The sequence below is a fragment of the Batrachochytrium dendrobatidis genome (genome assembly GCF_000203795.2).
Source record: "Batrachochytrium dendrobatidis JAM81 unplaced genomic scaffold BATDEscaffold_3, whole genome shotgun sequence".
Taxonomy (NCBI): Eukaryota; Fungi; Chytridiomycota; class Chytridiomycetes; order Rhizophydiales; genus Batrachochytrium; species Batrachochytrium dendrobatidis.
In genome coordinates this window covers 134,886-161,650 of record NW_006281101.1, presented here as the reverse complement: position 1 = coordinate 161,650, position 26,765 = coordinate 134,886, and the positions used below count along the sequence as shown (strand labels likewise).

The 26,765-nt window shown below is 40.2% G+C and overlaps 13 protein-coding genes across 13 annotated transcripts; 10 read left to right on the top strand and 3 right to left on the bottom strand.

Moving 5' to 3' along the window:
* Positions 1 to 151: 151 nt before the first annotated feature.
* BATDEDRAFT_34531 (mitochondrial 37S ribosomal protein MRPS28) lies at positions 152 to 1,712 on the top strand (the record flags this gene model as incomplete). The annotated part of the gene is made up of 4 exons (XM_006677332.1): positions 152 to 208; positions 477 to 1,326; positions 1,408 to 1,541; positions 1,606 to 1,712. The coding sequence occupies 4 exons, from the start codon at positions 152 to 154 to the stop codon at positions 1,669 to 1,671; spliced, it is 1,107 nt and encodes a 368-aa protein (XP_006677395.1). The 3' UTR covers positions 1,672 to 1,712.
* Positions 1,713 to 1,819: 107 nt separating this feature from the next.
* BATDEDRAFT_34530 (uncharacterized protein) lies at positions 1,820 to 5,141 on the top strand (the record flags this gene model as incomplete). Its single annotated transcript, XM_006677331.1, has 2 exons — positions 1,820 to 2,756; positions 2,833 to 5,141. 2 exons carry the CDS (start codon positions 1,820 to 1,822, stop codon positions 5,139 to 5,141), a joined length of 3,246 nt encoding a protein of 1,081 aa, XP_006677394.1.
* An 824-nt stretch (positions 5,142 to 5,965) lies between these two features.
* BATDEDRAFT_87176 (uncharacterized protein) lies at positions 5,966 to 6,712 on the top strand (the record flags this gene model as incomplete). Its single annotated transcript, XM_006677545.1, has 1 exon — positions 5,966 to 6,712. The coding sequence occupies one exon, from the start codon at positions 5,966 to 5,968 to the stop codon at positions 6,710 to 6,712; it is 747 nt and encodes a 248-aa protein (XP_006677608.1).
* Positions 6,713 to 7,298: 586 nt separating this feature from the next.
* Positions 7,299 to 8,791, top strand: BATDEDRAFT_86749 (uncharacterized protein). Its single transcript, XM_006677544.1, has 2 exons — positions 7,299 to 7,317; positions 7,643 to 8,791. Exon 2 carries the CDS (start codon positions 7,812 to 7,814, stop codon positions 8,649 to 8,651), a length of 840 nt encoding a protein of 279 aa, XP_006677607.1. The 5' UTR covers positions 7,299 to 7,317; positions 7,643 to 7,811; the 3' UTR covers positions 8,652 to 8,791.
* A 605-nt stretch (positions 8,792 to 9,396) lies between these two features.
* Positions 9,397 to 10,713, bottom strand: BATDEDRAFT_23250 (uncharacterized protein; the record flags this gene model as incomplete). The annotated part of the gene is made up of 3 exons (XM_006677168.1): positions 9,397 to 9,927; positions 9,993 to 10,052; positions 10,633 to 10,713. The coding sequence occupies 3 exons, from the start codon at positions 10,711 to 10,713 to the stop codon at positions 9,397 to 9,399; spliced, it is 672 nt and encodes a 223-aa protein (XP_006677231.1).
* A 1,445-nt stretch (positions 10,714 to 12,158) lies between these two features.
* Positions 12,159 to 12,782, top strand: BATDEDRAFT_4529 (uncharacterized protein; the record flags this gene model as incomplete). Its single annotated transcript, XM_006677036.1, has 1 exon — positions 12,159 to 12,782. A coding segment is annotated over one exon (624 nt), but the record flags the coding sequence as incomplete, so codon positions are not given.
* A 371-nt stretch (positions 12,783 to 13,153) lies between these two features.
* On the top strand, positions 13,154 to 16,729 carry BATDEDRAFT_86746 (uncharacterized protein; the record flags this gene model as incomplete). Its single annotated transcript, XM_006677543.1, has 10 exons — positions 13,154 to 13,335; positions 13,501 to 13,561; positions 13,650 to 13,748; positions 13,829 to 13,963; positions 14,042 to 14,203; positions 14,272 to 14,370; positions 14,569 to 14,859; positions 14,970 to 15,584; positions 15,668 to 16,229; positions 16,308 to 16,729. The coding sequence occupies 10 exons, from the start codon at positions 13,154 to 13,156 to the stop codon at positions 16,727 to 16,729; spliced, it is 2,628 nt and encodes an 875-aa protein (XP_006677606.1).
* A 129-nt stretch (positions 16,730 to 16,858) lies between these two features.
* Positions 16,859 to 17,904, top strand: BATDEDRAFT_36677 (uncharacterized protein). The gene has a single exon (XM_006677395.1). The coding sequence runs from the start codon at positions 16,864 to 16,866 to the stop codon at positions 17,785 to 17,787; it is 924 nt and encodes a 307-aa protein (XP_006677458.1). The 5' UTR covers positions 16,859 to 16,863; the 3' UTR covers positions 17,788 to 17,904.
* A 482-nt stretch (positions 17,905 to 18,386) lies between these two features.
* On the top strand, positions 18,387 to 19,789 carry BATDEDRAFT_86744 (uncharacterized protein; the record flags this gene model as incomplete). Its single annotated transcript, XM_006677542.1, has 4 exons — positions 18,387 to 18,949; positions 19,022 to 19,186; positions 19,263 to 19,306; positions 19,367 to 19,789. Exons 1-4 carry the CDS (start codon positions 18,391 to 18,393, stop codon positions 19,787 to 19,789), a joined length of 1,191 nt encoding a protein of 396 aa, XP_006677605.1. The 5' UTR covers positions 18,387 to 18,390.
* An 896-nt stretch (positions 19,790 to 20,685) lies between these two features.
* Positions 20,686 to 22,099, top strand: BATDEDRAFT_87177 (uncharacterized protein; the record flags this gene model as incomplete). The annotated part of the gene is made up of 3 exons (XM_006677541.1): positions 20,686 to 20,862; positions 20,930 to 21,830; positions 21,906 to 22,099. The coding sequence occupies 3 exons, from the start codon at positions 20,686 to 20,688 to the stop codon at positions 22,097 to 22,099; spliced, it is 1,272 nt and encodes a 423-aa protein (XP_006677604.1).
* A 537-nt stretch (positions 22,100 to 22,636) lies between these two features.
* On the bottom strand, positions 22,637 to 23,263 carry BATDEDRAFT_87217 (uncharacterized protein; the record flags this gene model as incomplete). The annotated part of the gene is made up of 1 exon (XM_006677438.1): positions 22,637 to 23,263. One exon carries the CDS (start codon positions 23,261 to 23,263, stop codon positions 22,637 to 22,639), a length of 627 nt encoding a protein of 208 aa, XP_006677501.1.
* A 996-nt stretch (positions 23,264 to 24,259) lies between these two features.
* On the top strand, positions 24,260 to 25,111 carry BATDEDRAFT_9936 (retromer subunit VPS29; the record flags this gene model as incomplete). Its single annotated transcript, XM_006677058.1, has 4 exons — positions 24,260 to 24,490; positions 24,560 to 24,754; positions 24,786 to 24,790; positions 24,967 to 25,111. The coding sequence occupies 4 exons, from the start codon at positions 24,260 to 24,262 to the stop codon at positions 25,109 to 25,111; spliced, it is 576 nt and encodes a 191-aa protein (XP_006677121.1).
* Positions 25,112 to 25,769: 658 nt separating this feature from the next.
* Positions 25,770 to 26,671, bottom strand: BATDEDRAFT_23242 (uncharacterized protein; the record flags this gene model as incomplete). Its single annotated transcript, XM_006677167.1, has 4 exons — positions 25,770 to 25,885; positions 25,966 to 26,118; positions 26,286 to 26,446; positions 26,583 to 26,671. The coding sequence occupies 4 exons, from the start codon at positions 26,669 to 26,671 to the stop codon at positions 25,770 to 25,772; spliced, it is 519 nt and encodes a 172-aa protein (XP_006677230.1).
* Between the last annotated feature and the right edge of the window lie 94 nt (positions 26,672 to 26,765).

The window sequence follows — 26,765 nt, the reverse complement described above, 5'->3', positions numbered from 1 at the left end:
CTGTATTTTGGAGAGTGGACTGTATTTTAAATTCTGGCGACTCGCAATCCAACTGTAGCAGCAATCTAACCCATAATGCTCAGTGTTAGTAGTAGACAAAGGATGTCTGCTGCTACCCGCCGCTTCACTGGCCTTGTTGGTCTGATTTCACATGCGATTCCTTCATTTTGTTCCTCCATTCCTCCTGTTCAAACTGCTGCTAGTTGTGGTGAGTGAATTCAATGAATCCATTCAGTTTTCTTTCAAATGTGAATCGAATTCATTAGTCGACGATATCTTCAAATGCTCATGAGATCAAATGAATAGAAAACCCAAACCATTCATGTCAACTCATGTTCATTACTAACCTGTCTGACTATTTTTAAATTATATTTTGGACCATCTGGATGTCTTGAATCCGTATTGATTCTGCCAAATATATACAAATGATGGTGTTAATGAACCAAGCTGGATTTCATACTGGTTTGGTTATACAGAGTAGATTTCCTGCTCAAATTAAACGAATCTCTCGCAAGTCGCATGAAAGAAATCTACTCAAGATTGCTCAATTGAAGGCCAAACTAGGCGAAAAGTATCGACCACTTGGTAGAGAAAAGCGATTCTCTCCCCACACAGATCGCAGATCACCATCACAGGCATCACAACCACCTCGGCCTATTCCAAAACCAGTTCGTCTTACTCCTTTTCTTGTCTCCAAATCCAACTACCGTCCTCTAGACATTGTCCCGGGTAATATTGATAACGTGCTAGTCAAATCAAAGGCATGGCTGGATGAGATCAAGACCACTGCAGAAAGTGCCTCGGCTTCTCAATCCACCTCTCAATCTGCTAATATGGGTATTAGACAAAGAGCATTTAAAGCTGAAGTCAAAAATGTTGTGAACGATCACACCACGACATTAAAACTCCCTAATGCAGCTGTTTCAAAAGTGCCCGAATCGATCACTAGCGAGATCAAAAACAAGGTGCATTCTCGACTCATTACAAAGCAATCTACTCTTGGCTCCAAGGTTGAAGATGTGAAAACTGAGTCCAATTCTACACCTGATCTGCCCATATTTGAGCCTACAACTGCTGTTGGACCATTTTATCGATATGGACTAACGCCCTCGGATGTAGAGACAATTCTTTCCATCACACCAGAGGTTCTTGTAAATGAGGGGCAAATTATTGATGCAGAGCGCGCAGAGGAGCAGGCTGAAATGGTGCGTCGCATTATCAGTCTTGAGAATGGACGTGAAAGCACTATTCGTAAATTCAACATTGCTCGATCTATTGAAATCTTTCAACGTATGCCTGGTGATACTGGCAGTCCTGAAGTGCAAGGTAAAGTTATTTCGATCGAGTGCAGAGTTGATTGTGCTGGTTGTAGTTTTGACCTGTAATTTGAACCCATGAACCATATAGCTGCAATATTTAGTGTGCGCATTGCAGCTATCCAGAATCACTTGAAAATAAATCGCAAGGACAAGTCTACGAAGCGACAGCTTCAGAAATGGGTTTCCAAACGAGAGAGCATTCTCAAGTATTTGCGTCGCAAGGTAATGGATAACTTGAATCTGAGGTGTGTATACAGACGACTAACTGCACACATGACATGTTTAGAATCTGTCAACATTTGTCAAGACATGCCAGAGTATTGGAGTAGATCCTGACACTATTCGAGTATAGAGATTGACACTTGAAATAATAAAATGAAACGGAAAACAATGATTACTATTGTGCAACTTTGCTCGGAATAATTGATTTTAATCTAAATATCAAGCAATCAAGCTGAACACATCCTGTTCAAGTTTGCCATTCCAACAGTTTCAAGTACATGACTCGTAATCGGGTGTTTGGTGCTGCAGGCACTACTATAGAAACTGCTTCTAATTCAACTGCAAATGTCACTCCTGTTGATACTCACCATGATAACCAATACCACTCTGACAACCGTGCACACGAACAAACGGTTGATGTTGATCATGAAGATGAACAAGACACAGAAAGCTCCACTTTACTTGGCCATCCATCCACTATGCCTGCAGAGACCAGTACATTTGGGTTTTGGTGGAGATGGATACTGAATCAAACATCAATGGCGGTGCTACTGTCCATTCTTGTTTTGGTTTTGGGCAGTTGTGTTGGAATTCATTTTACAATGCTTAATGGACTGGGACTGCCTGGCAAAGTGCGATCTACTACAGATCCGCTAGTCTTGGATGGATCACATCCATCTGGTGAACTGGCCTGGCAGCACATCACCAACATCACTACTCATCCACACATGTTCAACAGCCACGAAAATCTCCGTGTCCGTCAGTACATTATCGACCAACTGGTAGACATGAAGAACTCTCTGCAGTCCATGTACTGTGCTCCTACATCTGATCCTCTTTTTGTTCTCGACACTTTTGACAACACTAATATCATGGTTGAAAATTCGAATTTTGCTCACAATCCTCCTGTTATCGACTATTACGAATCAAATAACGTTCTTGCCAAGATCCAGGGTCGATCTGCTACCCATGAGGCTCTGTTGATCTCTGCTCACTTTGACTCGGTCATGCTGGCTCCCGGTGTTACTGATGACGGAATCTCAATTGGATCTATGCTGGCTACATTGCAGAGTCTACTGATTCGTCACTGTCGATCCCCGTTTAAATACGACATCATTTTCAATTTTAATAATGGCGAAGAAATGGGCTTGTTTGGTGCCAATGCATTTGTCAAGCATCCTTGGATCAAGAATGTCAAGGCGTTTATGAATTTAGGTAGTATTTTGGATGATTGCATGACGGTGTTGATCTGGAATCGTCATTTTATTAATCCAACCTTTTGCAACGACAGAGGGAACTGGTGCTGCTCAGGGTACTCGCAGTGTTCTCTTTCGAACAAACTCGCTGCCTATTGTTGAGGAATACATGTCCAAAGCTCCGTTTCCACATGCTTCTGTTATTATCAATTATCTCATGGGTTCAGTTCCAAGTGAAACTGACTATCGTCCGTATACTGTTGATGCTCGACTACCTGGTATCGATATTGCATTTAGTGCAAACCGATATCTTTATCATACTCCAAAGGACGATATTGCTCACGCCAAGCCTATTGCTGCCCAGCACATGTCAGAGAATATATTGAGTGTCGCATTGGGTCTTTGCGAAAAAGACTCCATTTTGCCTACTCTTGGAATGTCACCAGATTTGTCTCACCAAGATACGACCGTGCTTCCTGTACCAAATTTTGCTTACTTTGATATTGCCGGTGCCATTGGTATTGTCAGATCACACGGCGCGCTCATATTTTCGTCAAGTGCACTGCTATTGATATGTGTAGGAGTGTCATTTCTCAAACTCGCTACCCTCTATTATCGTATCGGATTTCATCGCTTAGTCAATCAAGGAATAAGACCATTTTTTGAAGCCATGGCACTAGTGTGGTTTTCATTCTTGTCTGTTTTCTTGGCTGTCTATATGAGTTCTTGGATCAAACACCACTTTAACCCTGCATCTTCTTATGGTCGACCTCTATTGTCGTTTGCAGACACAATCTCACTTATTTTGGGATTATTTTGTCTTATTCAAATCATCTGGCCTGTGATAGCTGTAAAACTCGGTCTACGTGACTCTGCTCCACTGATCACGTATCATGAGTTACCATCTGAACCTCCACACATTGATTACTACGAAGATGTTGCCAATCAAGAGCAAGTGCCTGCGTCTCTCCAAACAGATGTTGAGCATGGACAGTCTGAGGATGCAAATTCATCATCCCCAATTCAAACAGGTGGCCATATTCTGCAATCTATGAGGGTTGTGACTCCTTCAGGCCCATCACTGGCCGCATGGCTTCCATTTGGTCTTCTTGGATTCTGGCTCTCACTTTGTACTGTCAACCTTGTGTTGAATCTTTTCAACATTTCGGTCATGTTTTATGTATACATTTGGGCCTTTTACTCTGGCGTTGCCTGTATTCTGACGCTTGCACTCGAATCTTCTTTGCGTCGCTGGTATCGTCTTGGTGTTGCTGGGTTTGAACACGAAGCAGATCAGCCTGAAGATCATTTAAAGTATTCTATTTTAAAATACTACAACCAGTATTTTTGGCTTGTGAATTTTGTCATTGCAACTGTAGTTCCTTTTATTCAAACATTTGATTTGCTGCACGAGTGTCTTTTGGATGTGCCCAACATGATTGCTGAAGGCTTATCTGGCCCAATATACGATACTATTGTTTCCGGTCTTGTTGGGCTGTTGCTCCTCAATACACTTCCTCTCCTATCTCTTTGCCATCGTCGATTAACAGCATCTGTCATGATTTTCATTTTTTGCGTGCTATGGCTGACTGCTGTCATGACAAACGGATTTTCTCCCGATCGTCCTCAAGGTATGACATATATGGAAGCGTGGGATATCAGCAACACCACCAACTCTACATCACCTTTGGTTACTATGAACATTATGTCTACCATGCAAGCTTCGGAATGGAAACATCGTATAACAACTAACCCAGCCATCATGAGTCAGCTATCGACAGTTTTACCCAAAATGGAACTAATTTGCGATAATAGTGACAATACATGCTCTGTGCTGAACGCCGCTTTGCCAATTATTGATCCAAATCTCCCTACAGACCAATTAATTACAATTGACATGATGGTGAGAGAAACTAAAACTGCCATGACAGTGGAAGGTACATTTGTTGGTTTGCCCAACTCGCGTATTTGTCAACTCTCTACTACAAGTGACGAAGCAGGCGAGTTCTTGGTCAAAGGCGCATGGATCGATCCCTTCCAAACTGGAAAGTGGATCACAGGATCTAATAGTACAATCGAAGTAGTTGGTCGTCCCACACCAGGAGTCGACTATTCTGTTCCTCTAACAATTTATCGTCGCGAGTTTGAAGGACAGGGTGTGAAGGATAAAAGGATTCGAGTTCCGTTTATTCTTCAGTTTGATCGTGGCCAAAACATAAACAAGGTTCGAATCAGTGTCACTTGTTTTTTGGGAATCCAAGTAAGCCCTACCTTTAAGGTTTTTGAAGAAAGTTTGCCTGATTGGATGATGTTCAAGGATGGAAGTCTGAAGCGACGATTGTTGCCCTTTCCGTTTGGCCGTGCTGGAGCTGTTGGGGTCACAAAAACATTTTTTGTCGTCTAGTCTGTTGTACTGTTTTTTTATTTACAACCGTATTCATGTAAATGAACTACTTGTGGTGGCCGTCTCTGGAGTAAATAATGGTTGAGTACCTGTGCTTTCCTATCAGAGATTGCTACTTTAATAAACAATGACCATCATATAATACATAGTTTTGAACCAGAGTGATTCTCATTTGGCATAGCTGTACATTGTACAATTACCAGATGCATCCACTACAATCCAGATATTGAGTTTGTTGTCAAACTCTATTCTCTTGTATTCTAAATATCTCGGATGCGTCTGTGCTCTAGTTCAAGAAAAGATTGCAACGATGCATGCCAATTACTAGGCGGCCAGTCAAGTTTGTCAAGGGTTTAGAGTACACAATGCTGATCAGTAAATTTGGCACCCATCACCATGAAGCCGGTCATGTATGATGCACTGACACTTCAGTTTCGTTTACGTGATATGGCCGTACTGATACAAATAGTCAAAGTTTCAAATTCGGGTATCTTTCTAGCTTGAGTCACCTTCCGATTTCAATGCGCAAATGGGTCGAACTAGCACATGCACTTTGCAAGATTGTATTCAGACCCCTACTTTTGTTTGGAATGATATAAAGCAGATAGGATCCAGGCTTATTGGATGCATTGATCCATTACCAATCAGGTGTATATCGTCGAGTCCAGCAAACCATCTACTATCTGTTGATAGCATACTGCCCATATATATACTTGTTTAGCACTTTGTTAATTCTATCCTTGCCTCGCCGTTTGCTCAAATTCATTTGGAGCTCCAATCCTGAAGATTCCAAGCAATTATCACCAAACTTGATAATATACACCATGTATCAGACTTTTTCGCCGTCAGTGTTGGTTGCAAAAGACTCGTGCAAAACTTCCGAAAAAATGCATGCTTATGCACCAGCCCTTTCGATTTCAACACTGGTTCCCAAAGCTCACAATGTACAAGCTTCGAACATGTATCGGAACGGGTGCGCTTTCGGAAAGGTGGCTGCAGATCGGAGACGCGTCTATTTTCAACAAACCTGTCAGCGAGAATTGGATCATTCACAACATTATACTTCATCGCACCGCTATCCGCATCCGTCCTTGGAGCATTGGTATTCCTTTCCTCAAGCCAATACCAATTCTCAGTTTACAAGACCGATTCCTATATATACACCCAATTCTCATTCTCGTCAGGGAGTTTATTCTCGTGTATACCCCACTCCTGCTTTCCAGCCTGACACTACTGATCTTTATCATTCCGGCCAGCATAGGACTCTGCGCAAAACCCATCCCAACTCTCTTGATCATTACAATATGCCTAAACAACTCTCCTCTGTCCAAAAACAGCGCTCATCTACTGCTGGTATTACCAAAGAACGAAAGTATATCTGTGAATGGGAGTCGTGTGGAAAAAGTTTTTATCGCCGTACAGATGTTACTCGACACATGAAGATTCATTACGATTTACGTCCATTTGCATGCGATTGGACTGACTGTAGTAAAAGCTTTCGCCAGCGTTCTGCTCTTCGTATACATAGAAGGTTGGTATTCATCTTGTTTTCTTTATATACTACTTCTTGAACGCAGTAGGCCATTGGGCCAAAGGTGGGCCATTTCACCACTGCACATTATGCAGATCTGGGTATTGATGGGCATTGTGAACATTGTGAACATTAAAACAGCACCAAGTTTTGGACTGGGTGTTGTGTTCCAAACCATTACGTTATAGCTCATTGCAGCAATACATGTTTATTTTCTCTACTCTACACTATTGATCAATAAGACTATGGCGTCATGAATGAGTTGAATTTGAGCTTTGACTCATGTCACAAGCTATTAGCGCACCTTATCTTGATGCATGTTCCGACCCGATTCCGAAATCCCATTCCAAGCCTGCTGAGGATTCCCAACAATGTGCTTCAAAACTCGACTATTATTCTCTTTGCTCACTTGAATCATCTGCTCGTTGCCAATCTATTGGCCACTGCTTAGTGGCTCTATTTCCAATGCACAAGAGCATTGTCTGGACTGCATGTTCCTGTAGAACCATGCATCATATCGACTGCTCAGCATCGAAAATACCCGTGTTCATGTTCTACTGTTGGTTTGTTCTGATAAATTTGGCTTCCGTTGATACTCCTTGGTGCTTGTTTCTAGGGTCAATGTGGTAATAGTGCATTATTAAGGTTAATTCAAAGGATTTGTCCTGCTTGGATTCAAGTTGAACCCCTTGAGTGTGTTTTAGCCTGTTGGTGTTTAGCATGGCTTGAATGCTTGTTTGTTACTGTTCATGGCTGTTGTATTGAAGAGACTCATGGTCACATCATAACAGCTTATGATCCACCAGTACTATCAGATTTTCGAGTCTGTTCCCCATGAATTGGGTATGGATGACCACACATTGGAAAATGTTGGGAAATAACACTTGAATTGTAATTCATCCACTTTATGACTTAAACTTGCATTATTGAATAGATTGCTAACTGCCTGTTGTAACCTGAATACAAACAGAACCCATACAGGTGAAAAACCCAATGCATGTCTTTTTGCTGGATGCAACAAAACATTCAACGATTCTTCATCTCTTGCTCGCCACAGACGTATTCATTTGTCAAAGACGGGCAATGGCAATCGCGCTTCTACTGCCATTGTCCAAAAATCCAAAAGCAGTTGTGCTACAATGGTAGATTCCTCTTCTAAGCATAGTGAGCGAGATGATGATGACGATATGAGCAGCGATGACTTGTTTACTTCAGAAAGCGAAGGCAGAATGGATAGTCAGCAACATGCTGATTCTCATTCACTATCAAATGCCTCGACTCCTACCAAGAATCCTTCATCTATGCTGCCTACAATCAGTCTTTTTCTTTCACCTCAAAATGAGGCTGCTCACAAAGTCAAATCTGCTTTCTCGCCAATCAGCGATCAAGATCCCGATTACCCTTCGTCCATGTGCGGATCTCCAATTGAGGCTGCGTCGGGTCTTTTATACATGTCTAGATCACTTGGTGGTTATGCTTCTCCGTCTCAAACACATTCTTACTCAAAAACTGATTATGCGTGTCGTGCTGACGAATATCAGGAATCTGCTTATTCCAGGAATCAAAGGGCAGCCATGGCATGTGAAGATGTGTTGTCGCCATCTTCCCTTGTCTCTCATCATGCCTCTTCTCCTATATATAGTGATCCTCAAACACCAGGATCGCTATTGCATTGGGTTGACAAAGCAGAGTTGGTACACTATCCAATGCCACTTACTCCAGCCATCAGCGATTTGGGCGATGCATTGGATTTTCAGTCAAGCGACTCTGACTATCGTATCCTACCCCATTTATCCGGAAGCATGCCATACAGCAAAGCTTCTGACTACAATCAACTCCAACATATAAATGGTTCACAATTCCAACCGCGTCCTGAACCAACCCTGGTAAAACCTCAGTCCGATACTATACCTGCTCTGCGACTTCCATCTATCCAGCAACTACTCTCGGCGACTTTGAACCACGATACATATGCATAGATACTTGTTTTAAATATGATTGACTTCATGGCTGATTAGTCAATTAGGTTTCACGTTACATTCTCCTACATCCATACATTAACCTTGTAAATACTACATTTTCATTTTTATGAATTAAATTCTTTTTTTGTTTGAATTATAAATTTTAAATCGAAAACTAAAAGCTAGACCATGAGTGTTATCTTTTACAGTCGTACCCACGTAAATGGTTCATTTTATGTGGGTACGACTGTTTTTTGGGATAAATATGGTTGGATACTTGCGCTTTTTATTGGACATTGGCCTAGTAAGCATTCTCGATTCTTCATCAATACAACGTCCACCATACAATACAGATTGTAGTGTTGTATTTTAAAACGTGTATGTTTATGATCTAGTTTAAACAATATATTGCACATCCCAAGAATATAATGTTGTTTCCACGCTGACCATACAATATCATACAATACTTTGAAGATTAAAAAGGTGTGAATGCTGCATCAAACATCCACTTTGTATTCTTGTACAAAAATGAGCAGATCAAAACCAGTAAACTGGAACTCATCCAACATGAGATGAGCTATTCATGTGTTTTGATTTTAGCGTTCCATTTTAGGTGAATATGACTGTAAATCAACATTTCAAAACATAGCAAGTTCAAAATTAGATGTGATGGTTTAATCCGTATCAGTTGTAATAACATCTTCATACATCAGCGCATAATGGTATACCACGCAACCCATTCAAAGTAAAAATGGTATTGGGGTTATCTACGACGTGGGCTTTGGCTGCGTCGTCTGTCATCACTTCTTCGGTATCTGTCGTTGCGACGATCATCTCTCTTATCGTCTCGTCTATAGTCTTTACGATGACTTTTTCTGTCATCATACCGATCGCGAGATCTACGGTCGTCACCTGTATGAGAGGATCTACGATCATCGCTTGGACTGCGAGATGAAGCAGCAGAATCTTTTAGCCCATCCAAGCTTTTCCCTTCAATGATTCCTTCAAGTGCAGCCCACCGTCCATCATCTTCATCATCATCATCATCGTCTTGCTTAACTACATCTACCGTCTTTTTGATTCTTCCAAAATCATCCACTTCGATTGCAGGAGTTGTCGCAATAGGCTTGGAGGGTATTTTAGTCGACTTTTTCCTCACACGTCCAAAGTCGTCGTATTGGTCTTCAGTGGTATCAAACCTACTCGATCTATACTCGACCACATCATCACGTTCTTTAAACCCACCAGCTCGGCCTTCACGGTCGCCAATCATGCCTGGTTTGGGTGCATTGCACTATAACAAAGCAGTGAGTAGAAAGCATAAGAACAACGGGCTAAAAACTAGAAACCAGTACACACCTGGTTACATGCTTCTCGTTTCTGCCAATTGATATTACAACATGCTGGACATTTCCAATCCTAATTATAACCCAAACATATCATCCAGTCGAGACAATAGTTTTAAATGTACCGAATTGAGCAGTGGATTCAACCAATCATGAAACACAAAGCAATAAGTCAGTTACAAGTAATGAATGAAACTACATGTAGAGCTTCACCTGATGAGGCAGCAATTGAAAGTAATATGAACAGGTAGCATATAAAGTACTTTTGGACTGAATAGACTGTTCATCACGGCTGGTTGATTGAATTACAGAAATCAATAAATGTGTTGCAAAGTTTTTCGTTTATTTCCATACATAAAACGCCAGTATTATCAAATCCAAATCCAAATTCAAATCAATCATCCCAGAATATGACTAATTTGGACAGCTTTAATGCGCTTTTCTATTAAACATTGACTTGAATAAACATTCATCTTTTTAATCTTCAAGACATTGTATGATGCTGTATGATATTGTATGGAAACAGCGTTATATTCTTGGGATGTGCAATGTATTGTTTAAACTAGATCATAAACATACACGTTTTAAAATACAACACTACAATCTGTATTGTATAATGGACGTTGTGTTGATGAAGAATCGAGAATGCTTACTAGGCCAATGTCCAATAAAAAGCGCAAGTACTCAACCATATTTATCCCAAAAAACAGTCGTACCCACATAAAATGAACCATTTACGTGGGTACGGCGGTGATATTTATTCTGATAGACAATTTCAGAAACTTGCCAAGCCAAATATGTAAAAAAGTACAAAATTCAACAATGATATCAAAAAATGAGTGCCACCACAAATGTGTAAGCACCAAACAGTTTTTTAAACTGCTTGACCACTTTTAAATCTACGATTTGCATAAGTTGAAATGATTGGATGCAACAGATGATTGTTACAATCTTGTACACTTTTGTGCACGGTTATACCAGTTCAAGAATCTGCAAGTCAAGGATGTCAGGTGGATAGCTTGAAACAGATTGAAACCCATACGACGCGTTGGTACCCTTTCTTCAATCCGCCCATTTGTGGCTTTATTCCCACTTGTGTATTTACAGCCATATCCATGTAAAATAAAACCTTTTATGTATTTATCTTGTATTGCTGTATGTTGCTCCGGAATAAACAATGGCTAAATGGTTGTTGAGAATTGATGGTTTTATTGAAGCTGTATTGTATCCTTAATATCAGATACCTTTGCGATCTAGTTCAAAAAAGAATTTCAGGAATGAATGTTGATTCCATAATGGTCATTTGGTGTTTGAGTTGTAGGTTGAAAAGATGACAAGAATATGGAATGTATTGGAATAGAAATGTGAGCATTTGCTGTATTTCTGTACAAAAACTAGACAAAGACTAGTTAAAGACCAGCAAGATTGGCACTCATCAAACATGAGATTGTTTGTGTAGAGGCACCCTTATTTAGTGTTTCATTTTTACGTGAATACGGCTGCTATCGAGTTGAATTCGAGTTCTGTTAGACTCTTTTTTACCATTGGAATTCATTGACTTGTCGCAGACTCTTGAACTGGTTACAACTTATTTCTTACATACATATACATTCCACTTGAACTTGTTTCATCCGGTCAACTATTTTATTTCAGTATTGATTTTTACTAAACAATCGTCAATTGCATAACAATGCTACAAGCTCGTAACGTCGTTCGAAGCCGCAAACACAATGTGCACACATTCAATTTGCTTGTGGTTGGACATGCTCGTAGTGGAAAGTCTTCGTTTGTATCGACATTGTATGAGACTCTCAGAGTGCATAAACTGCATTACCCTACACAACCAACCGATGCATCCAACAATGCTACCAGTGATGGTAAAAGCATCTTGACTATAGGTAAAGACTCGAGTGGGTTGGCGTCTGGCACTCACTCGCTGTTGGAACTGCAGTTGCAAGCCATGTCACTTGTGCCAAGTGATTCGCCATTACCTCCAAAAACTTCCCTTCATCCGATGCCTTCTCCTGCTAGCATCGAATGTGATATGCCATACGATCCCAGCGAGCGTCTGTTACTCAACTTGATCGATTCGCCTGGTCTTGAAGTCCCGCCTACGTTGTTTTCTGCCTCGTCCTCTTCTGCCGATGCTACTGCTGAGCGGATTGCTGCGACTTACCTTGAATCTATCATCAGATACATCGAGGCGCAATTCGAGGCAACTCTCATGGAAGAGTCCAAAGTGCGCCGCAATCCTAAATCTCCCGACTTTCAAACTCATGCCTGTGTATACATGCTAAGTCCAGACATCATCATTGCATCCAATGGTCTTAGTCTAGTCGATCGTCATGTGCTTACTTCTCTGTGTTCCAGAGTCAATGTGATTCCTTGTTTAGCCAAATCTGATTTACTGACTGTCAGGCAACTCAAGTCTGTGCGATCGTTGGTTGCTAATGATTTGGTAGAGTACAAAATTCCCGTATACAGTTTTCCTGAAGATGATGATGACGACGAACCACTGCAGGCCGATCCAGATGCACCATTACCACTCAGCACGTTTGTTCCATTCCGTCTTGTCAACTCTGAAGTCACTCAAGTGGATGATGAAGCGATATTTACTGGCTTGGTTGTAGACAACAAAAAGATTCTTGGCAGAGAGTATACATGGGGTGTTGTGGAGGTGGAAAACACTGAACATTGCGATTTTATTGAGCTCAAAAATGCACTATTTGGAAGCCATTTGGAAGACTTGAAACTCAGTACTCGCGAATCGTTGTATGAAAAATGGAGAACTGAGCGTCTAATGGATGGAAACGTTAGTGTCAAGAGCCCGATATCCCGCATGTCTACTCTACTTAACCGTACATCTTATATGGCTCGAGAAGAATAGGATCTCGTTGATTAGAGCCGTTTTTGGTCTGTACTGGAATGAGGTGCGAGTCAACCTCAGTAAATTCCCGATCATTACTTTATCCATAATTCTATCGAGTTACTCCTTGGCTCTTCTTTTCATATAAAATCCTCTTACATTCTGTCTTGAAATAAACCAATTCAAACTTTCTCTTGTTCGACTGATTGCCATGAAGCCTCGTGACGGCATTCCATTGGGTTGAATTTTGTCCAGAATTGTATCGAATTTATTATATAATTGTTGAGTTCATTGAGAGTATAGTGACCATGTCTGCAGCCATTGAAGCCGCTGTACTCACTCCTGCTTCGGATACACAATCCATAACACATTCAACTTGTACGAGGCCCAGTTTATCTACTCACACTCTAGGCTCAGAAATGGCATTCTTAAACCCATCTAGAAAGCAACCAACACAACCTACCAAACTTCCTCCTCAGTTTGAAGACTTGTATGTTGTCTTGTTTAAATTCTTCTCAATGTGAATGTTTATTCAAGTCTGGATTGTTGCATAAACTGCCAACAATCGGACGTTTGAATTGGCATGAATGGTCTATACAGGCTATCAAGATCTAACATACATACAAAGTTTTAAATGTTTTATATGCTTTGAGAGTCTTCAAAAACCTGTCATGTGTCCAGGATGCTCTAAAGTCGGATGTGAATCCTGCGTCAAGGTATTCATTCATTTTTCAAAACCTCGACTCGTTCAAGTATCAAATAGAGCCAAATAATCAATACATTATATACTTTTTTAAACTATAGAAATGGCTCCAGGAGGAAAAAAGTCAATGTCCGCACTGTCGAGCTCCGTTAAATCCATCTCAGCTTGTTCACTGTCGATTCATGGACGATCTGGCACAGGTAAACATGCAAGTTGGATTCATTGTAACGTTGAATGATTCATTCACGTTTGTTTATTTGCTTGATAATGGATGGATTAGCAATTGAATCTGCTTGCGTTTGCATCTCCAAATTCCACCCAAGACGTATGTCCCGATCACTCTGCACCCATGTACTACTACTGTCACGATTGCCAAGAAGGTCTGTGTGCTGACTGTGCGGTGATTGAAACAAAGGTGATTTTACCTTTTTAATGTACTTGATGTGTTTTCATGACAACATCACTCATCACGTTGCTGCTGGGCCGAGTCTAGCACAAGAATCATTCATTTGAACATCTCCATGCAGTATATAGACGCCATCGAGCAAAAATTGACGAACGTGCAAAACTCTTGTATTCTCGGTTTAATCAATATGGCGAGTTGCTGGCATATTTAGACGACCATGCACTTGCCATTTCTCATGCACGACAAACTGTAGGTTAAGCAATTGTACTTTAAACTGATCTGGGTAAACGTATATTAACTCGGAATCTTTTTTAAAGGCATTGGCAGTACATCAAACTTTATGGGAAGAAGATGTGGAAAGTATTGTCAAGCAAGAAACATTCCACATGTCTCTTCTTTCAGAATGCAAGCAAAAAGTAGTAATGCAGGCTGATCAACTGCGGGTTACACTAGAAACGTTAGAGAGCCAAATGGCTGGTGCATGGCAAACCGACATTATTTCTAATTCAGCCGACATTATTCACTTGGTTGATCAAGCAAGTAGTGAATTGGAATTTAAAATTAAAACATGATTTCTTAAACCAACTCATGCTAATCCCAATTTCACTTTATAGCTTAATCCAAGCCCCATAAGCGAATTTAATATCCCACCCGAATCAATGGAGTTTGATAGCTCTACCATTCCTGCTTATGATCACGGTGTATTTCTTATTACCAATTTCAAGTCAAAAATGCAATTTTCATCGCCCATCTACTCGGACACCATTTCAGTATCTGGACTTGAGTGGCGACTAAAAGTTTATTGTTCTGGAAATGGAGTATGTAGAAATGAGTCTTTATCAGTGTTTGTTGAGCTAGTAAAGGGTGTGGCTCAGCCATCCAAGTATCAATACCGTGTGGATCTGGTAAGTATTGTACCTGGTATTTTGTCGACTATTATTACGATTGATACATACATTTTGTTTTTTACTAAACTTGGATTTATATCATGGGATTGAATTTTTTACTTGACAAGATCAATCAATCTCGGGGAGTGATAAAGAAACGAAATATCTCGCGCGAATTCAAGTCCGAGTTTTCTGTAGGCGAGTGCTGGGGATATAATCGTTTCTACAATTTGGATCTTATTGAACAGGAGGGATTTTATGACTCTGACAGTGATTCTATCAAATTGGTTTTTTACGTGCGCGCTCCCACTTATGCTCAAAAGTGTCGTGATTTAGAATTTTACATATCCAATCTCAAGCTGCATCATGACAATACGCCCCGCATCAACGAATCAACCACAGTAAAGGCAAACGTCTCGAATACGACCGAATTGAACCCTGACCAAACAACAAGTGATGCCATGTTACCCGAGTGTGATATCACTGAAATGGGTGAGCATTCACATGGACTGGAGCGTGCTGTTACTGTGCAAATGCCTGTATATACTAGTGTAGCATATGCTCCTTCCGCTGAGCCTCCTACTGATGCCAATACTCAAATGCCTTTAACTGGAGTAGAAACATCACTTTCTCACCATCCAACTTTACATGAAAACACTGCCAACTGTAACTTTCCCACTACACGACCGCTGAATTATCATTCTAGTTTGCAACAACTCAGATCTGAAATGACCGAGTTTGAGGTGAAATATGTTTTTTTGTTTAAAATGGATTGTTTTGTTTAGTGCGTTTTGCTGACATGAGTGTTTGATTATTCGAATATTAGGATTTTCTCGGTACAGTGACAAACGAAATTGAGTTGTTTGACACTATTGTAAAATCAACACCAAAAGAATTAAAGTTGGATTGGACGGATGAGTCTATAGAATCCGAGGTTGGCCAGCAAGTGACTTTACCCCCACCTGCTGCATCCAGGTCTTTTATAACATCTGGCTCTCATAGCGATGCTGGCTCGCCATACTTGTTTTCAAATACAAATCAAGCCAAATATAATTCATATGTTGAATCCAGTACAAAATCACGCACAGTTCCAAGATCCAGCACATCATCTCATTCAGCAACTCGACCCAACTGTCCATCGACTCAGTCCATTACCTATGATATTCCTTCATTGGACAGCACATTATTGCGGTTAAATGCGAATGATTCTACTAGCAATACATCACCATTGAATGAGATGCGCAAGATTGATTCACGAGACGGACTAAACCTGGTTCAATACGCTGCGTTGCGCGATTTAATCATGACAAGATCATCAGCATTGTTGAACGAGTCTGATGCTATTTTGAGTCGATTTCCTGGACTATGTAGTCTGAATACAACTGGTGGTGAGTTTTTTATCGAGTATCTTGTTAGACTGGTCTTTAAATATGTTTACAAATTAATCAAACTATGGATTGTTTTAGACGATTCATATTTACAAGATTCATCTTGGATAAATCCGAGACGAGAGCATAATGATATGGGCCATCAGGATGTCAGTTCGATCATATGGGCAGCGAATGGCAGTTTGGACGAGTCAGGGATAGATGGAGCGATTGATTCACTTGAAGATGATGCGAGTATTTCACCAGCTAGTCAAGTTGATCAAAGTGAAGATAGCGAAGATAGTGAAGATCAGTACAGAGATGTTCATTCTGATACGTACGACGACATGACAGAGCTGGAAGACGAGACGCAGGTTTATAACAGTGATGCTGAGCATCGTCATGGTGCTGAACTGTACAGCCTAGACTTTTCCGAGATTCTAAACGAGACCACACTATCTCCATATTCATTAGATCGACGTGGATATTCATATCCTACACTTGCAGGCAATGAAGATTAAGTCGAGATTTTATTGTGTAATGTGAAGAGAAATAAGCTAGAAATTGAATTTCAAAACCGAGTCACGTGAAAGGCGTTTTGCAGATATTCAAAATGCACTCGACTAGCAAGCTCATCCATCAGAAGAAACCAGCCATGAACTTGTTTAGAAAACCCAAACCCAAGACATTCTCCATTTATGACTTGCCACATCCGCTTACACCACCACAGGCTCTGATCGACCGCACAGTTCCTCCAGTCCCAGAGGGAGTGTGTGACATTCAAGACCCACTGTCTGTTGCCATTTTTTATCATGAACTCAATCAACTGCCTGTAGCCTCATACTATTTCTCACTGTCTGCAGCCCAGGGAAACCCGTTGGGATTGTTTCTGTTTGCTATATCCATGCGACATGGATGGGGTATGCAACGTAATGAAGAAGAGGCAGTTCGTCTACTTCAAGTTGCCGCTAATCAAGCAACAGGTGAAGTGGCGAAGCAAGCAGCTAGTCTTCGTCGTCTACGAAAACGATACAGCTTTGCAGGTGAGGGATCGATTCATAGTTCCAGCAACACTGAAAACAATGGCACAGACTCGAGTAGAGCTAGTGGATCTCCACATATTCCGGGTCGATCGTCATCCATCTGTGAAGGTACAACAGCTTCTCCATTAGCCACAAGTGGTAATCATGGAACTTCTGGTCCTCAAAAACTCCATCCTAAACGGGATACTCTCTCTCGAGCCAGTAAACAAAACTCTCCATCTCCTCCATCTCTCAACGAGCTTGTTTTGGCTGTTTATGAACTCGCTATTTCTTTCAAACAGGGTTGGGGCGTTCCCAAAAGCAAAATTACTGCAGTATACTATCTCAATATGGCTGCTGAATTGGGAGATCCTGATGCTCAAATGGAGTTGGCTGAATGCTACCTCCGAGGGGATGGTATCAAGCCCAACAAGCAAAAGGCTGCCTTTTGGCTTCGCAAGGCTGAACAACAAGGTGCCCGATTGGTGCAAATGCAATGGATTTGGAAGGATAAATACAATGTCGCTGATGAGGAAAAGGAAGAAGATTCAGACTAATCATCAACACACTCAAAGTGGTTGGGCTAATCTGTCAAGAAGATGGATTGCTGTTTGTAATAATAAAAATACTACTTTTTTGTCAACATTAATAATAAAGTACTGAATTGAATGTTTATTTCACAGCTGTATTCACATAAAATGAAAACTTGTATCTTGAATCAACTACTCTAATAATCCATGATTAAATCGTGTTTGTGCTAGCAATTCATTGCAGTCTCTAGAATTCCTCGATTTGATATCTGGAATTAAACTATCCCAATTCTTGAGTCATTTCCTGCATGTGAATGTAGCTGCAATCTGCACTGTTGAGCAGTTGGTAAACCGTGTCTAACCAGACAGTCGTTTTACAGAATGGAATCTTGTCTAGAATAATACGTGCATTGAGTTGAATAAAATTGGCGTACTTTATACACTGATGACAATGACAACTTTTTATCTTGTTTCCATTTCCATTCTCACCAGTCATAAATAACTGGAAATGCAATGTCTAGCAAACATGCAATTGTATTTGACATTCTTGTCTAGTTTTATTTTCGTGACCACGACAGTAAAACGCACGATTTGATATTCTTCAAACTGACCATTTCAATCCACTACAAAATGGCTGCTCACTCAGCATTCAGGATTGGACATCGCTACTTGGTTCATATGGGTCTTGTATCCCCATTTCAATCATCATTTCTGTGGACTAAATCTACTCTCCATTGTATGTCGGGGTTGCCATTGGCAGCATCATTTACTAGATCTAGATCGATTGCTGCAACCAACAAGACCGCATCACTATCAACCATGTCGAATAGTGTATTTGGATCAAAGCAGAATCAACTACCAATAAAAACTACTATCCAGTCATCTGTATTCACCATGCTGGTCAATATAAAACGCACTAGTTATCATCCCAATGGCATCCAACTCTGTTCTTTCACATCGATTTTGGGATTAAAATCTTGCCGATCCATGTCATCCATTGCATCAATTCATGCATATTTCCTTCCTATCAAAGCAGCTATTCAAAAAAGAGATTGGCCGGTATCTTTATTCCGATCCAACTTTCGCAACAATACTCAGAGGGAACTGTCTAATCAGAATCGTGATGTCTTTCAATGGATGGAAGATTGGAAAAAAGTGTTTGCTATTATCCTTATCATCAACATTGCTGGTGCGTAATCCGAACATGTTTATATAAGCAACTGCTCATCTCATTCAATCCTTTATTTTCATATGTTTCTAGTATTGCTTATGTGGAATAGTGCGAGATTCATGGCTGTGAGCATGAATGATGTATCAAGTTTGAGATGGATGGTGGACCATTTTACTGTAAGCGCTAAAGGACTTTTTCAAGAACACCGATTGTGGACTGCTATGACTTGCTGCTTTAGTCATTCTGATCTATTACGTAAGTGATGACAGTTTCCATCACGGTATGATTGAATCATTCTATACTAATTTTATCATCCAATCTACCATGATAGATTTTGGCATGAACATGTTTGTACTGTATTCTTTTATTCAGCCTGTAAGTCGATATTGGATGGATCTTGAATGCTGCATCGTTTAATCTAATACTTGAATGTAGGTGGTTTTATCACTTGGAGTTTCAACATTTATTGGATTGTATCTTGTATCGGGTATTGGATCCTCTCTTGCATCGGCACTTCATATTGCTTATCGACAATCTGTCCGAGATCAAAAGCGTCGCGATCATCCTTATTCCCAATGGGCTGCTCCAACACCCAATTACAACTCAATGGGAGCTAGTGGGTGTATTTCCGGACTTCTTTCATACTTTGTTCTTAGATATCCAACATCACAAATTCTGTTGTTTTTTGTTCTGCCAATGCCAGCATGGGCTATAGGTGGGGCTGCTGTAGCCTATGATATATATAGAACAGCTACCGATACAGGCGGACAGGTTGATGGTGCTGGGCATTTAGGTGGAGCACTTGTTGGCATTCTGTGGTTTTTAGCAAGAGCTAGATCAGGACGAGTCAGGTTTTAAAAGTCCTGATGATCCAACCTCGAATTAAACCATTCACGTCAAATGAAGCATTGAGTGAAAATGTCAACATACATAATAAACTGCCAATCTCATGAATGATCATCCAAACTACATTTTACTTTTTAAACTCTTGGAATTCTTTTAACGGTTGACGTGAACCCATCCATTGCATTCTTGAAATATTCTGTTAAACTAGAACGTAAACGTATCTGATATTAGAATAGAGTTTCAATAATAAACCATTCATTTCCAACAACAACAAATATGTAACGATTGTTTATTCCAAGACAATCATTACAAAAGTGTTTTACGTGAATACGGCTATAAAACGCGACTGTATTTGACATTTAAAATGATAAAAAGTCTTGTTGACAACATCAGGGATGGATTCAGTTTCAAATCGGACGGTTCTACAATATGCGATTGTGCAAAAAGGGAGGAAAGGGCGGATTTAAAAAATCAGATCAAAACCATAATTTGATTTGTATAAGCATCATACGATGGCGGTATGTTTTGAAGAGGCAAGATGAATGCAAGTGATCATTTACGTGACCATGGCGGAATAGCTCGGAGTGCATTTATCACCGTGTATTCCATTCAAGCTAATCTAAATTTGGATATAAAACCACTGACACACTATAAGAATGCAATGGTATACCACTTGCTATTTTTTCACTACGGTGTTGCATGGTGTTTGCGGTGGATAATTCTTTTGTGCAATATTTATACTCCCTGTAACATTGATGATTACAGGGTGGCTAGTATGAAATATACTGAAATTAAATTGTCAAAACAAGAATCAAATGTGTGTGCTATAAATCATCTGTGTAATATCCTAATCTTTGGTTAAAAAACTCACTGGGATTGTCATTCCAAATCCATTAGATACACTCATCATGCTTCGATTGATTCTGTTTTTACTTCAAGAGGTTGCTGCAATTCAAATTCCATTATTATATCCTTCAACATCTCACATTCAATCAAACAATAGGCTATCAAAACGATCACCCGTTGAATTGGATGGTGCTGTTACAAAATGTTTCATAATGAAACTCAATGTCAATGGAGTTGATGTATGTATCCTATAGATTATAGCAATGCATTATTTGAATCTAACCATTCTTGAATTGTTTAAACTAGCTAAACTTTATAGTTGATTCAGGATCTTCCAATTCAATTGTACCACTTCTTGGCTTGAACCATTACAATGGACCCGTTTTGAAATATGTTCCAACAACTGAAGATGTGCTTTCTGATAGTTACTTTGATGGTTCCTTTTGGAAAGGAGTGAGTTTTACAGCTACCGTAAGCATACCAAAAACTAGCATATCTACTACTGATGCTCCAGTAATAGGAATCTATCAACAGTCGACAAGATCACTTGTTCTCAACGATCAATGGAATCATGGAATTCTTGGTATTGCTTATCCTTCCCTGACACATTCCAAGATAACATCAGGAGCTACTATAATAGACTCGTTCTACACCAGTGGGTCTATCAAAAAAAACGAAGTTGCCTTTGAGCTATGTTCCTATGAACTGTCCAAACAGAGTTACATTGATATAGGCAATACAGGCACAGTTTCAAAATGTGGAACTGATGGATCTCCTGTTGTATGGGTCGAGACACCCATATTGAACTTTTTGACTGTCAACATCAAGAGTATATGGATTAATCATCAGAAAGTACAACTACCCAGCACATTTCAATATAATCCTAGCGGTGGAATCACCTTGTTTTCGTTTATAGATACATGTGCTGCAAAAATACTTCTTCCTCGTATACTTGTGATGGAATTAGTCAACGAGATGATCAAAAGCCGTGCATTTCAACCCCGTCCCAATCTTCAAGAGCTTAAATTATTTTATTTTCAAGATTATACAATGAAATTAAAGGAATTTACTATCGACTGGAAAAAGTTGCCAACGATTTCGTTTTTAATGTCTACAGGGACTGCAGCATTACAAAAAAACCCTTCTTCCATTGTGAACATTACGCTAGGACCCAAAGACTACCTGCAAAAAGCTGGCCCTAAAGAATGTAAATATTTGGAAATGTATGTAGTATATGTGTTTTGGAATTGAATATGAAGCTCATAAACATGTTGAATGATAGATGTATTTGCTGTCGGTATTGGATCAGATCAAAACGCGATTCTTGGTATATCCTTCATGACCCGACTTAGAATTGTACTGGATCGAAAGAATGGACTTGTTGGATTTGGTCCTGGGTGTGGGTGTGAAGCTACAACGGATGGATATCCTGTCATTGCAAACGAACACGGGGAATTATGGCATCCGTCACGTTAGATCATCACGATTAATGACTAGGATGCTATGCATTGTGTTGAATGCTGCTCATGTTCAAACTCAAACGGTTAAATCCCGTCAAACATCAATTCCAAAATAAAACGGTTTAAAGTTTCGACAAGTGGTTCAACTACTCATATCAAGCGGTGATACCACACACAGTACAACACATGTCTGACTATTCAAAGTACTTGTAAACAGATTTAACCTTTATAAAGAATACCGGAATAGACACAAAATGGAATTGTTTTTAAACTGATTATCCAGTTTAGTTATCAAAACCAATCTTTCAATGATACTGATTTTTATTCATCAAAGAATAGATGTGAACTAGTATTGAAATGATGAAATGGGTAGACTTGTAAAATACAGTTTCAAATAGAGAATGTAATAAAAGTTGTATCTGAGAATGGCAGAGATATAATCAAAGTAGAATAAAGGCAATACGCAATAACAAGATAATGAGCTAGCTCAATGAACTATATGGAAAGGATTAAGTAGTAAGATTGATGACTTGATGTATATCCGACTTTTAATCTATTCACGCCTGGCATATTTATAGCTGCGTTGGTCTTCGTCAGCATGGTGTCGTGGGTATGGAGCCGAGTCATCTTGAGACCTGAATCTGGGTTTTGCGGCATGGTCACGGGATTCAGATCTGATTTCAGAAACCGAGTCAATTGGATAAACACTCTGATGGTCCTGCAAAGAGTGTATACCTGGAGGAGTTGGCCAGCGATTGGGATTAGGTCGATGGGGAGTACGAACATTAAATGGAGCATGTCTCACAAATGTTAGATCAATTTCAAATGCCAAGGTTTCAAATGAGCTGCCGCTTATTTCAGTAGACTCGCGATCCGTAGCAGTATGTTGACTGAATCTACCACGACTGCTGCCACTATCATGAGACTCTCTATCACTATTGCGACGGCTACGGTACTGGCCAATAGGAGATCTACTTCTACGACGGTCGCCATCTCTGCTTCTGTCAGAGGAATAAGTAGACGCTCGATCATAAGGTCGGTCACTTTTGTGATACAGGGAATCTCCGCCACTACGGTAGTCAACATCTTGGCGGCCATCTCTGCGACACGAAGGATCATTATTGTCTCGAAAAGATGAGCGACCTTTATGTCTGTCGTCGTAACCAAGTCTTGAGCTCATGGGATTGTATTAGCAAGGGAAAGCCTACAAAAGGCTAAACAGTTGGGATGCAAGACCGGGTATCACAAGTTTAGTTTGATGAATAAGAAATACAGCTGCTTTCAAGACAAAGCAAAGCCATGGCAAGGTTTTTTGTAAGGAATAGGATAATATGGTAAAGCAATTCGTCATTGCAGTCGTTATAACCAAATCATACAAGAGAATATGGACTAATAAACGACAAGCCACATATGTAGTCAGTTATACCAAAAGTGGTTTAGACAGCATAAAGTAAAACTCGTATAAATGAATACAATAGTAGTAAATTCGATATCATGGACATCACTACTGGAGCAGCAATTGTGATATTGCTTACAGATTACAACTCGAAATAGTCGTGACAATGATTTGCAGCTAAAAACAAAAGTGATGAAAACGCAGAAAAAACTGTTTATATTTCAACAATTCAACTTGAGCATATTTAATAGACATTCTGAACATCAAGTAGACTGCATTTTAAAAACAAGGGTTTTGGTTAGTAAAGTTGTACGATCGGCTCAAGTCAATGCACAGACCAAGTGGAATGCCAAAACTCTCGTGTCAGAACAAGACCAAGTTGAATAAGCAACTGCCGCTAGACCAAACGAGTAATGTTTTATATTGAATCAAGAGAATTGACAGGTCGCTCAATAAACTGGTCATGTCAACAAGTCGGATTGTTACTATAAAACGAGACACGACAATGCTCATGCCATTCAAATATTAAACAATTTGTTAATATTTAAACATACTTTCGGACTCGACAATCCGATTGTAGTAAACTGGCAACATTTTGACAGCAGATACGCTTGACAAGTGCAGAGTAACAGGTGAAAACCATCTCACTTGAATCATCATTCGACGCACTTGTGGATGGAGCAAGCACACGAAATGATCTTTCACGCTTCAGTACCTTGACATTGTGCTTCCAATTTCAACAACTGTTACCAACCATCACCAACCGCTACTGACCACTCAATGCTCGTTCTACTTATTGGAGACTTTCATGTTCCACATAGGAAAATTGACCTGCCTGCTAGGTTCAAAAAGCTTTTAGTTCCTGGCAAGATTCAGCAGATCCTTTCCACTGGCAACTTGACTTCGACTGACATGTATGACTATTTACGAACTATAGCACCTAATGTTGTTACTGTCAGAGGAGACATGGATGAGTTTCTTCCTGGATCTGGATCTGGATCTGCAGCTACTGTCACTCATAGCACCACCCATTCAACCACTACATCGGTACAGCAGCCTCCACATGCTAAAGTCATCCAGCATGGTCTTATCCGCATTGGACTTTTGCATGGCCATCAGTTGCTGCCTTGGGGAGATGTTCAAGCTTTAGGGATTGCTGCTAGGCAACTGGACGTTGATGTGCTTGTTTCTGGCCACACTCATGAATTCGCTGCCTACGAGTATGAGGGTCGCTTTTTTGTTAACCCTGGATCAGCTACTGGTGCATTCTCTCTTGTATTTCCTGGCACTGCAGTTGCTCCACAAGACTACGTTCCTCCTACTCCTCCCACTCCTCCTGCTGCTACAGTCGCTGATGGATCTCCTACTTCCAAAGACTCTGATAGCAATGACAATCAAGATGATGCTGTTGAGCAATCAGATCTACCCCAATCTCCAACCACTAATATACAACCCTCATCCCCACCACCTCATATCCCACCTTCCAGCCTTGTTGAAACCACCCCAAGTTTTGTTCTGATGGATATTCAAGGCACATCAATCGTCCTTTATGTTTACAAACTGATTGATGGGGAAGTCAAGGTCGAGAAGCTTGATTATGAAAAAAGTCTAGACATCACCAACCCAATTTAAAATCTATTATTATTGTTTTAATGCATTTATATACCATAGGATTGGACATAAAGCGTATAATTTGTATTTTGGTCCAGCTTTTTTGGATCGTTATTGGTAGAAAATGCCATTCGAGGCAAGCATATTAATGTTAGACCACTGAAACCGATATGCTGTTTTTTTCTACAATGTATCGTGTTTGCTCGTAATGTAGACTTGAATGGATACCTAGTTGGAAAAAAGTATCCATAGTCAAGCAAATAAAACATCAATTCATGAACCATTTTCCAACACATACAGCATGTATGTGTATGGAGACCTTGCAATGTTTCATCACTCACGATTCAAACTTTTTAATGTCACAAGAATCGCTGTGAATTGAATCCAATAGATTGTGATGAGCTCTAGCGCATAGATTAAAAACATGTAGCACCCATTCACATTAAAATGGCCATGACCCATATGACTACAGCAGTTGCGTTGGTATATGCAGCTTTTGGAAATGGTGCAGGGCTGATTAAACATTGATCCACCTTACAAGTACCCTTTAAAAGTAATCTATTGAATACCTGTCCCTGTTTCTAATATCAACGAGTTAGTTTCCATACATGCTGCACTGAATAATGTACAATAATGATACAAAAATGCTAGAGTACCCCCGATTGGAAGGCGGGGTAGTTTATTCATCTTCATCTTCATGGTCAGGACCAAACGCTGTGTAGTCGATCCGCTTTCCTCTGGTTCGGCGACCACCTTGAATAATATTGCTACGATCCAAATGAGCCATCTCATCGCCTGTAAATTCCAGTCAAATACACATAGACTATGATTAGTCGGGCATTTGGAGATTGTATGTGTATTGCGAATTTTCTTACCAAGTGTCTCGTCGTCACCACTGCCTGCATCAGAGCCGCTATCGCCGCTCTTGGATTTTCTGGTTGTCGTACTGTTCCTTTTTGAAGAGTGATGAGAAGTGGAGTGTCTAGTAGTGGACAATGAGGACCTGCCTTTTTTCTTTGGTTGCTCATCTAGTAAAAACACCAGATCAAATGAATCAGTTATAGCTGACTATGAGAATTAAAGAGATCATTACGACTAAAGATCCATTATACATGTATTGTCCTGTGAACGCACTACAACTGCAGATCACACCTACTACAGCCATCATGGGTTGATGCTGTCGATTGATACATACCTTCACTATCCTCATCTTCAGCAGATTCCTCGTCATCATTCTGGTCATCATCGTCATCTTCGTCTTCATCATCCTCTTCCTCTTCGTCATCATCAGAATCGGCATGCTTCTTGCTGGGTTTGGATGGTTTTTTTGCATGGTCTTTGCTAGACTTGGATACACTATCATATAGTTCAAAATACAAAGTAGGAAAATCAAAGTGATGATCAGAAACAGTTATATTGAACAATGGCCATGCACAGTTTCCAACAACGACTGCCTTAAACCATAGGTTAAAACAGTAACAAAAGTATGTACCTAGAAGAAGACTTTGCGGTACCAGTGGCAGCAGTAGAGCCCTTTGCCAGTTGCTGAAGCTTGCGCTTCCTATCCTCAGCCTCGGTCATTTTACAGTCGTATTCACGTAAAATAAAACACTAGAAAGAATGCCAAAATACATCAAGAATCTCATGAAATGATTGGTGCCAAATTGGCTGAACA

Bases quoted from the DNA above. Each gene is read 5' to 3' on its own strand.
- BATDEDRAFT_86749 (XM_006677544.1), top strand. From the start codon at position 7,812: ATGGTAGATTCCTCTTCTAAGCATAGTGAGCGAGATGATGATGACGAT.
- BATDEDRAFT_36677 (XM_006677395.1), top strand. From the start codon at position 16,864: ATGAACTTGTTTAGAAAACCCAAACCCAAGACATTCTCCATTTATGAC.